Here is a 12,312-nt window from a genome sequence, read left to right as displayed (position 1 = left end):
CATGGTAACCAATGAGATAACAGGTAGACCAACTAATTAGGGGCTGTGTTCGGTGGAAGGATATTATTATTCGGGGATTAAAGGGGTTGAATATTGGCGACATAACCCCGTGGCACGATAAGCTCGTGTTTAGACGACAGACTGGTTAATCAGATCTATAGATTTGACAAATAGATTATAGTTTTGAACGTCAAGTATATAATTAGTTATTATTATTATGGGATGTATTTATATTGTTATATATTTGAATGCGACAGGTGATATCTTGGTGCTGTTTATAAAACGACATATTTTTTTTTATCTTTATTTCCATCATTTCTCGAGTTTCTTAAATCTTTATTCTACAGCTTTATTTTATTTCCCCTGTCGTCTTACAATATTAATATGAAATTGGTTTAATGGCAAGGTAAAGTGACACCATTTTGTCACAGAACCTGAAGTGGGGAGGGGGGGTCTCAAAAAGGTATTTACACCAGGCTTTCATGCCAATATGTTGGTATCTACATGTGTCTGAGATGATACAGAACAATAAAAAATGAATGGAAAACCAAAATAATGACTTTGAAATAAAATAATTTACCAAATAATGAAGAAAATTCCTAAGTCAGGACTGCGCAGCTACAAGCTTTATAAAAAAAACACAGGAAAATTAAACCGGCTAAAAGTTGCTCAGATAATCAAACTCCAACCATCAAGACTTAAAATCCGAAATTATTTTTATCCAAAAAATTGAATTATAGGACCGCAGTGTTTTCAAATATTTTGTAAACAAAAAGCCATTTTGTTTCATGGACTACTTTCACTGCAGATGTATGGTGTACCAATAGTGACACAGTGAACAGCAATATTGCCCCTATGATATGGGGTACACAAACCTATGAATGTGACTGCATTGTACAAATAGCCTTCATATTTCTGATATGACATCGAATATATATTACAATAATAATCCAAGGCTTTTTGGGAGTTTTTTTCATAACTTGAATACATCAACTATCGTTTTGTGGGGTTTTAAATCCACACATATTCAGTTATTTTATTTGAAAACTGAATAGGAATTTTTAATGTTTTTGAGAGTTTTTTTCATATAATTTGACAATAAGTAGGCTACCATATTAAAGTTATTTTATCGTAAATGCCACATAATTTGTAACTCTGATTTAAATTCCGAAGAAACCCTAGTTTTACTTGAATATGTCAAATTATACAATATTAAAGCAACACGTCCGCCATAATCTGCGTAGATTATCTTGTCCGATCACAAACGACATCGATGCTACATGATGCCACAGTACCTTTTACATTTTCTCCTTACAAATCAATATTCACAAAATACAGTCTTAATTGTTGACATTTGGAGGTCGAATGACACCCAGGGGGGTTGTATGGCGAATGGTTAGCACGTGCGCGCTGCATCATATAAGACCTGTTATTGAGTCGACTGGCGTGGTTTCGATTCCCCGGTTGTACGTGACAAGGATTAGGTCACCTGTCCAACCTCCTGGGTTTTCTCCCACTGCTAAAGATCCTTACGCGCAAGCGAAGTATTGAATTAAAACTGAACCATGTGTTAGTCCCCAAATGACCTAGTTTGTGTCGAGTGGACGTTAAACCCCACCTGTTTATAGATAATCAACACCGTCACAATTCTCAACACCAGAATTCCATTTTAACACCATAACAATCCACATTTTACTATGTATTGCCAACGAACAGAGATTAACGATAAATATTCAAAATGGATTCACTCTCATTCAAGTCTTAAAATAGGTTCTTGTGACAACATTTTTTTTGAGACAAACTTTTGATAAAGAAATTAGTTTGAATAGTTTTAGTCAAAATATATCATCAAATTTCTCAGCTAGTACTGGTGAAGACAACTTTAAGTATTGAATGGTTACGGCTGGGTTAAAGGACAATATTGGTGCCAGTCATTATCACATATGTGATAGAGCTGGTTAAACACATTGCAAATATAATTTTAACAAAGTGATCATTGGTACGATAGCTGAGTAATACAGTTTTCCAGAATCGGAAGTGACGAAAGAAAAACAGAAAAAGTCCGTGCATTACCCTGTTTTTATAAGGTATAGAATGAATATAAACAAGGGAATGTACGGACTATTTCTATTTTCCTCGCGTTCTCTTATCTAATGACATTCAATTACTTTATTGAATTGTCAGGTATCCTCTTACAGTCCCATATATCAACTTTTGGTCTTCGAAGGAATTATTAGTGAGCAGAAATTCGGCCGTATATCCATTATCACTTGTCACATCAGTCAGTTATATAGAGAGATGGCTCGTGTTTTCCTTTGGCGTTCGTCACTTCCGACTCAGGAAACCTGTATTACTCAGCTATCGTAGCAATGATCTCCGTGTTAAAATTATATTTGGAATGTATTTAACCAGCTCTATCACATATGTGATAATGACTGGCACCAATATTGTCCTTTAAGTTTCCTATATAGAGACCCGTGTCAGAATAGATGCTTAAAAAACACCGCCAGGTAACCATTACAGCGGTGGGACATTAGCCTGAACGACAATAAAATCTTTAGTGTGTACATGCCTTAAAGGGTGACTGGCATGAAGGCACCTACGTGTATGCCGAGCAGGCTTCCCCTATAGGACATTGTCAAAGAAATCGGAAGCTCTCGGCTATATCACATGAGTTTTTGGGATGTGAACGCTCTGTGATGTGTGTCACAAGTGTGATATTTATACCTAATTATGTCACATTACCTTCTTTCACATGGCATCACCGGTATTACCGTACTTATTATACTCTTCAAAGTAGATTTTTTGTTTGTCTTTGGCTAGCTGAGCTGGAGGTTCCGTGTTCGATCCCAGTGTTGGCCGGTAAAGTTCATCTGGATTTTCTTGCGCGGTTCCCCACGTACAGTCGTTTGGGTAGGACGAAAACCCGAGGTCCCGTGTACGCGTTGGCGTGCACGTAAAAGATCCCTTGATAGTTGGAATTCAATATAAGAGTAAACCGTAATGCAGCTGCTGTCCCGACAAAATTTCCCTCATAGCACACCTCACTAGCTCAAACGGTGCAGGAAGTAGGACGTTAAGGGCAAGGTAAAGTGACACCATTTTGTTACAACACCTGAAAAGATGAAAAAATTATTTCAAAACCCAGAACAATGACCCTTGGATACAAAAGTCTAAAATAAAATACATTACTCACAGAGCATTTTGTTTTTACTACCGCTGACCTTTAAACTCATCTTGTGATCACTGAGACCTAGATTTATGGTGAAAATATCACAAACGTAATGTCCAACAAACGAGGTTAAACCTACAAGCTACAAGAATTATTTAAACTTTCTGACGTTACTTATCACATTCAACTATTGTCCCAGACTCTCTATCTGAATTAACCTCTCTCTACTAAAGATACATTATGGGTGATTAGATAAAGAGCTGGCAGTTCTCACTATAATAGTTAAAATCGAGATAATGTAAAAGGAATTTGCTGAATATTTTAGTCAAATTGATCCACTCTGAACCGAGATTTTAGCGATCATCATTACTAAAGTCGGTATGATAAAAAAAGCATAGCCTCGATTATCCATTTCATGATTAAATTATGAATGGAAGTCAAACACCAAATCGGAACCTAATCCAATAAACATCGCAGGCTAGCGATGACATTGGGAGTTGATTATGGTCTGGATAAGTTAATCAATGTCTAATTAATAATTTAGATAACATTTCAGGCCTAAAGAAAGAACTGCAATAGGCAGATTTAGCTTTTGCATTATGCCTGTTTAATGTAGTACGTATTTCATTACGTTAGGTACATACTCGCATGCTTTAGCCATTTTGGTATTTCGTGTCAGCCTTCTTCTCCAGTGACCTCTGTTGATCGATCCTCCAGACGGAATACAAATCGAGGAAAATCAATTATTTACATCAATATTTTAGGGACAATAAACATTTGCATATTTCTCGAGTTATTTAATGACGAATTATATACTCTTCAAAAAAAGTAGGGGATATTCAGAAACAATACAAAACTGCGGAAATGCACTGCTGTTTTTATTAGAGGTAACCAGTGTAGGTTAATAACAGGCCAATTGCCTACACATGAACATAAACAGTTCATATGGGCGGCTTATCTGACGGCCCCATTTCACTCGCAAAAAGATACACTATCAAAAGTGAAAATGAACGTTTTTGATTTTTGTTTTAATAATGAGTAATTGCTCCACCAATCCTCAGACATTCAGCAATTCGTCGTGGCATGATCCTAATCAACCGTCCAATTACGATTTGGGGCAATCTGACCCACTCCTCTTGCAGTGCCACGGTCAATTCTTGCAGTGTTGTCGGTGGACGTTGACGTCGACGAACACATCTCCCGATCACATTAAACGTAACACACTAAAGCAAAGTTACGTTAAAGAGTAAATCTTATGCAAGAACCGATAGGAAAGCAAACATGGATAGGATAAACCAGCACGCGGCAGTTTTCATCAACCCTTTCTTGAAGTGTCAAATTTGACAATGAACCCCTCCCACGTGAATGTGCAGTTCAGTGGTTCTGTTGGGGCGATAAGTTTTTCATCTGTGAACATACTCTCAAAGCATGTCAATTGTCCATGACTATTTATCATATCACAACCTGCATAGTTATTTGCATTTCAATATCCCCTACTTTTTTTGAAGAGTATATATGACTTATTACATATCACAAACATTTATTTGCAGAGTTCTAGCCACTGTAAAACTTAAATCAAATGATTATGCATACTCATCACCATAGAAATTTGAATACATTATATAAACTATAAAATTTCATTTTTTTTCACAGATTCACTCATTTGTTTCGATCGTTTGTTTATCGGGACAGGAGTTTAGAGAATGACCGATAACTGACGAACCGCTGGGCGACCTTCGGTTATAATTTTTTCATGACTAGTGGTCGGAACTAGAGACCGAACGCCAATGGTCCGGACAATCGTCTGTTAAAAGATGGCTGCTCCCATGGACATGGTAATGTCAATTTATACTGCTTTAGACCTCGACCATACCCCCCCCCCAAAAAAAAAAACCCCCAAAAAACCAACAACCTTAAGCCCACGGAAGGTCTATAATCTCTCCACGGAGAATAATGAGTGCAGGTAAAATGAAGTAACTAGTAGCATATTAAAGTTTTATTTTAAGTGTCGTACTGCATGGACCGTCAGCATTTCAAGCAACGCCACTCAATAAAGGGCATCTACTCGTTTATTGCTATCAATATAAAACCGATTATGAGACATTGTTGGCTCATTCCAGACGAGGGAAACAGCCGCCTATTATCAACAACAGGTGAAGGGAGGTAACTAGCCTATTTCATTTAGTATTCAAACGAAATGAAATGAAATGGAGTTTAACGTCCTACTGTTCTGCTCCTAACCTGGACTAATGAAGACGGGCATACGCCATACAGTGTGCGATGAGGGAAATTTTGCCCGGACAGCGGCACTACGGCCTACTCTTATATCGAATTCCAACTGCCAAGGGATCTTTTACGTGCACGCCAATGTGTACACGGGACCTCGGTTTTTCGTCCCATCCGAACGACTAGACAGCTTTCCTTGTCAGCCCCTCCGTCCTGCATCACTGACAAGGGAGAACCACGCCGGAAAATCTGGATGAACTTTCTCGGCCAATGCAGGGATCGAACACCCGACCTCCAGGCTAGCGAGCTAGCGTCTTACCCACTTAGCCACGTGATCCCCTAGTATTCAAACAGTCGCGTAATAGACCAGGAGCCAAGTTGGCGGAGGGGCGCGGGTCAACCTAGCTGAAAAGTGTACCAATTGTCTCTTATGTGGTATAAATGCATGCATATCTGGTATCACCAGAATGTAAGTTTATCGCCCATTCCATACGTGCTAGGTATTAGTATTCTACGCACCCTGGCCCAATTTTTAATTTTTTGATCCACGGGAACAGTGCCCGCTAATCTATCCTAGTTGGGGGCGTGACATTTTAGGGCGTGTCTGTTAGGGGTAACTCACGGCACAAACGGTCTGGCAGTGGCCATTCATGATTCCTATGGTGGTACTGGTTCAGATTTTAGCTAATCTAGCCTAGCTGTGGTTTGGAAATTAGATAACTCTTGTCAGGGATAGCTCTGTCAGAGGTACCCCACCACTAGAAAAGTCTGTCAGAGTGTTTTTGTAATACATGAAAATGTACGGTACACTGTTGTACGATTTTCATGTGGTACACTTTTGAGCTAATCTAGCCTAGTTGGGAGGGAGGGAGGGGGGAGGGGATGGCATATTGGGCGTGGAATACCACACCCACCACCAGATACCCTGCAGACTTACATTCTGATGATACCAGATATGCATGCATTTATACCATATAGGAGAAAATTGGTACACTTTTCAGCTAGGTTGACCAACCTGGGCCCCCGCTCTATAATGCGCGTAATTTTGGACCTGACCAAAGAGCGTCCCATGTTATTGTTTATTCAGCATCTGGATACGTCCACAGAAATTATTATAGCAAAAGGGTTTAACTTCCACTCGACATAAACCATGTTATTTTATTACTAACACATAATTCAATATTTTTTTTATAATAATTCAGTTGTGCGCAGGAGTTTTTATAATAATTCAGTTGTGCGCAGGAGTTTTTATAATAATTCAGTTGTGCGCAGGAGTTTTTATAATAATTCAGTTGTGCGCAGGAGTTTTTAGCAGTTAGGGAAAATCGAAACCTCACCATTTGACACAATGACGGACTTGGTGACTTAAAGCGCACGCATTAAACAATTCCGCCACTCAACCCGCCATAAACGGAGAAGAAGCCAACAATTAGACTGTGTATTATTTCAATTCGCTGTTATAAAAATATATTTACTGGCTGATGATTGTCGAAGTATAGAACTGTGAAGAGGTCTCCCTTATTGTCTCTTCGATTTGTACACATTTCTAGCATTTTGGTGGTCCTCGTGGGTTTTCTCCGGGTCCTCCGGTTTCCTCCCACTGCTAAAGACCCCTACGCGCAAGCGAATTATTGAAATAAAATTAAACCATATGTTAGTCCCGAAATGACCTAGTTTGTGTCGAGTGGACGTTTAACCCCATTTCTCTCTGTCACTCTCTTATTTTGGTGGTAACCGGTTTTGTTCACTTTGTTAAAAAGTTTCCAATTAATATTTCTCGAAACAAAATAAAAACCGTGTAGAACTTGCCCGACAACTAATTATCTATTTATCTTAATTAAAATGATAGACACGGTCATGACATATCGGAACTAACTAATCGTGTATCTTTATTTCAATAATTCGCTTGTGCTTATGGGTCTTAGCAGTGGGGGGGGGGGGGGGGGCCGGTGGACCCATATAGGTAATTAGGTAAGCAACATTACTGGACACCGCGAAATGTGACTACCGGAACTACAAAGATATTCCGCTGCGTTTACGTCAACTCGTCATCGAATTCAAACTGTAAAGGAATCGTTGACGTGCTTTCTACGTTTTCGTTCCGTTCTGAACCGGTACCAGGTCAGTATACCAGCGCTTTAATCATTGAACCACCGTGATCCAAATCAATGATCCTTTCAAATATACAATTTAAACAAACCCTTTTTACTTCTTTTTTAAAATATGAATTTTTTTAATAATAAAAAGAATTTCATGTTTTACATCAGCACTTAAAAATACATAAAAAAATGCATAGTTTATATACGTTTATATATATATATATATATATTATTATTATTGTAAAGAATATGGGATTTCTATTTTGAGATTTCCCTAACGAGATTATAGTTCATGGTATCCGACGTTACTAATAATAGTTTAGAAAATTAAAATAATTCCAATATCTAAATTATTCTAAATTTTTCAAGACATGATTTCTTAAAATTTTTCAAGACATGATTTCTTAAAATTTTTCAAGACATGATTTCTTAAAATTTTTCTAGACATAATTCCTTAAAATTCTTTAAGCTGTAATTCTTGTAATTGTAGTAAATTGTATGTTGATATTTATGTCTCATGTTCCGATCGGTCTGGATAAAACTCAGGATTAATTTGGAATAATGATCATTATTTGATATTATGCACTTATTATATTGGTAATATACCTAATATACGCCGTGAATATTTATGACTCGGATAAACCAACTGTAAATATTCTACATATAAACATCAAAAGCAATTTACTTTTCTAAACAAACACAGAGACAGAAAAAGTTAATCTAGAATCGTAAAAAAAAGATTTAAATAAACTTCAGAAAAACTTTTAATAAAAACATAATATGAGACTTGTCCCATTTTAACTAAAACAAAAACCCACATCATTGAATAGTAAATGTTTCTAGTATTCAACTCAATTAAGAAATATAAAATGTATTTCAAAATTGTGCTAGCTAATGGATATTTTGAGAAATTTATTTTTTTTCACCCTTCTTCGTTATTATTTTAGAGATCATTTGTGAGCTGGCCTATTCTTTAATAGAACATCCAATTGATTATGTAAATTGGCCTATTCTATTCACTTATTGACTAACAAATCAAACTACTCTACTTAGAAATAAGTAAAATCTATTGTCGTCTGAATTGTATTTCATATTTATAATATCAAAATCTAAAAATATAAATAACTGGCAAGAAAGTATACAATTAAAAGCAGTAATTAATTAATTAATTATTTATTCCTAACTATCGTCGTTTTGCAATTAACTTATTTCACCTGCTATTATTTTAAAGTAACACCAAAATATTTTTACCAACTTGGATGTATAATTCGTGAGATTTACTTTCCCAAATATTAAAAAATATTTTCACATTCTCGATAACAAAATACAAAAATAATGTGAATTAATTAAGAACGTGAAAAAACAAAAGAAAAAAGTACACTGTTGAAACACACTGAGTATTTTCAGTTTTTTGCGTAAAAAATTAATTCCATGGGTCAAAGCCTAATTTGACGTCATAAAATCTAAACAAAGCATGCAGTTTTGTGTATACGTTTAATATTTCTTGAGTTAGTGAACGTATTCGGTGAACAACAGACTTCCGGTAATTCCGGTCACAACCTTTGACCTTGACCCTTGACCTCCATGTCCAAATATCAGCACAGCACTTAGAATAAAGCAGAAATAAATTAAATTGCACGATTTGTCGTCTTTTGTTTAAGAAGTGGTGATCTGACGTCGAACTTTGGTGCGTACTACTTGTAACATGATTAGTTTCCTGGCGCCGAACTTGTCTCCCAGGGCAACGATCGTGCTCTTGTCTTGACTCATAGTGATGTAGAAGACATCAACACCAGCGTTAAAGGAACAGATCTGCTTTCCGTTACGAAGTTGCCAGAGTCGTATCGTACCGTCACGTGATCCAGAAACGACGATTTCGTTGTCAGGAGAAATGGCACAACACCAAACCTGTAAAAAGTAAATAAACAATCAAACGTAAGCGACGGTTCAAGGGCGGGAGTTTACCAAACTAGATTATTCTGGTGAGATAAACAGTGGCCTCATTTCAGATATTAATTACAAATACCAAGGACATACATTGTTAGACTTAATGCGGATATAAGACAGAATACATGTTTATATAACAGTTTATTGATATTAAACATGCATTATGCAAGAGCTAAATCTGCCTATTGCAGGTCTTTCTTTAGGCCTGAAATGTTTTCTAAAGTATTAATTAGACATTAATTAACTGATCCAGGCCTTAATCAACTCTCGATGGCATCAGATTTCTCCGATATTAAATAGATTAGAATGGTTCAACGATACTTTGATTTAATCAAATATGGAGGACCGAGACTTAGCTTCGATCAACCAGTACGGTGGTTGAAATTATTGCACACGTCTGTCAAACCTTCAAAGGCTAATATCTGCGCTTGCAATAGAGTAATTTGAATGAAATTTTCAAATTATTCATTTTACATCATCTACTTTCGAACTATTATAGCAAGAATGGCTAGTTCTTTATCTAAATCTTACATAATGTATCTTTAATATGGATGGATATTGGAAATAAATTCGAGAACACCTTTGTTGAAGAATTTGAAGAGGTGGCTCCACTGTAGGCGTTGAAAAGGCCAGGCCTAGTAACCCAGTCTATAAGAAGGGATGCATCTAAAGTCGTATCTATACAACGTACTGTTAGCCAACCCCTGACCCTATAGATCATATAAACATACCTCATCTTGGTGTCCACTCATGGTGGTCATCTGTCTCTCTGTCTCCAGATCCCAACATTTCAACGTTCCATCCGCAGAAGCTGTAACCAGATACTTATTATCCTTTGACCTTACAACGGCCTTCACCTCACGATCATGAGCAGCACGGCCGTTCGGCGACACTAGTTGTCTGTTAGGTTGACCTGTGCGCAAACTCCACACCACCAAATCTCCATTACGTAATCCAGTGACGGCTTCATCACGTGGTAGAACCTCCGTACATTCTGGGTTGGCGTCCAATCGAAGGAAGCTTGGTTCCATGACGTTATAACTCGTTAACGTCATATCGAAGACGACAAATTCAGCGAATTGGTCGAATGTATTAGTGAAACCTGCGATCACAAATCGATCGTTCTGAGATAAATTAATATAATGTACATAATCGTTATTGCCTACTGGACTGTCATATCGCATTTCTTTAATAGGCTGATTTCCTAAAATGTCCCACACAACGACCGCCGTGGCGTTACCAAATTTATCAGTTCTGGCGAAAACAACCTTATCGTTGTCACTCATAACACAAACAGCTGAACAATATTCTATAAGCGAAGACATTTCTAATGGCTGACCGTTGGTGAAATCCCAAATCTGAAAACATAAAACATCCGGATGACCATTCGACAGAGCAAAAATATGCATCCAGGGGTGCTTTCTATTAAACATATCCAGGTGATACATTTGTCAATCTATGAAAATACGAATTTATAAATCCCACTGCATGTGGGGTTATATCAGACGGTTGGTTATATATTTTTATTGAGCTAAATATATACGAATTACGAAGATTTCCTTACATATACTTCGTAAATAAATTTATAGTAATCGGGTAAACAAATTGATACCGTTAACCAGGTAAATTGATGGCAATAACCAGGTAAATCGATGCCAATAACCAGGTAAGTTGATGGCAATAACCAGGTAAATAGATGCCAATAATCAGGTAAATTGATCCATCCAATAAAAATATAAATCAAAACGATATTATATTGCTACTTGACAAATTGTTTGGCCCACATGTAGTTACATAGTTTACGGCATTCATTTAAAAAATAGGAATATCCTAACACACTGTCCAACAAAACACACCACTAGAATGAATGATAGGTAACATACCTGTAATTGTCTGTTAGTTACACCTTTACGCACGGAATATTCGTTAATATCTAGGTCAGCATTAACAGCTCCCACCAACATTCTATCATTACAAGCTAGATGAAGATTGGTTGATCCCATTGTATATCCTTTCATTGTACGTAATAATTCTCCTGACTGTAAGTATACAACAATACATCTAGCTGAACACAGTAGCTTCACCCATGAGGACCATGAAGGGGTATATATCTCAAATTTAACTCTATTTGAATTTAATTTTCAAACTTCAATCAAACTAATTTCGTGGGTTTTCCATGTGTACACCGTTTGTCTCATATTTCTAAAATACACAGGCGTGTGATAAACTTATTGCAGTAAAATTAAACCATATGTTAGTCCACGAATTACCTAGTTAAACAACATACCTGCATATCCCAACATTGTGGTGGTCCATGACTAGAACCAGTGACAACACTCCTTCCATCAGTTGTCATGAGACAACAGTCCACTCTAACCTCTTCTCCCATAGCACCAGGTGTTGGAGGAATCATATTCTGGGCACCATATCCCATCATTTGATGCTGTCCGGTCACAGTTCGTACATTTTGCATGTTGTAATTGTACATAGTCATAGTAGAAGCCGAGTAGCCAGATTGTAGGGTGTTGCTCTGATAGTTAGCAGACCCTCCTCCCCCAGAGCCACCCATACCATGTGCCAGATCGTAATCAGCCATTCCATGTCCCTCGTAATGATAGGAACCAAGCGTGGCAGGAGAACCCAGATTACCACCATCAACAACACTTGTGTTCTGTTGGTAGTAAGCAGCAGAACCCTGCAACAGAAATACAATGCTTAAATAAATATGATTATGTCAGTCAAATCGAGCCATTCCAGAGTGAAGCAACACTTCTCATAACCGAACATCTTGACCCCTAACCTATTTTGTGATCAAATATCCCAAACTCCAGAAGCGGCTACAGTGTACTGGCACCACTGAGGTATTTA

At 37.2% G+C, this 12,312-nt stretch overlaps 2 protein-coding genes across 2 annotated transcripts in view; both read right to left on the bottom strand.

Moving 5' to 3' along the window:
• Nucleotides 1-3,355: 3,355 nt before the first annotated feature.
• Nucleotides 3,356-12,312, bottom strand: part of LOC126807743 (aladin) — a 116,799-nt gene continuing 107,842 nt past the window's right edge. The window contains exon 11 of the mRNA XM_050532516.2: nucleotides 3,356-3,374. Coding sequence (XP_050388473.1) covers nucleotides 3,356-3,374 — 19 coding nt within the window. The remainder of the gene's footprint in view (nucleotides 3,375-12,312) is intronic.
• Nucleotides 7,794-12,312, bottom strand: part of LOC126807705 (uncharacterized) — a 69,989-nt gene continuing 65,470 nt past the window's right edge. The window contains exons 26-29 of the mRNA XM_050532455.2: nucleotides 11,732-12,139; nucleotides 11,328-11,483; nucleotides 10,176-10,802; nucleotides 7,794-9,405 (exon numbers count right to left, since the gene is read on the bottom strand). Of these exons, the coding sequence (XP_050388412.1) occupies nucleotides 9,154-9,405; nucleotides 10,176-10,802; nucleotides 11,328-11,483; nucleotides 11,732-12,139 (1,443 nt within the window). The 3' untranslated portion in view covers nucleotides 7,794-9,153. The remainder of the gene's footprint in view (nucleotides 9,406-10,175; nucleotides 10,803-11,327; nucleotides 11,484-11,731; nucleotides 12,140-12,312) is intronic.

Source organism: Patella vulgata, chromosome 9 (assembly GCF_932274485.2).
Source record: "Patella vulgata chromosome 9, xgPatVulg1.2, whole genome shotgun sequence".
Classification (NCBI taxonomy): domain Eukaryota; kingdom Metazoa; phylum Mollusca; class Gastropoda; family Patellidae; genus Patella; species Patella vulgata.
The sequence above is the reverse complement of the archived record's forward strand: the minus strand, read 5'-3'. Positions and strand labels throughout refer to the sequence as shown.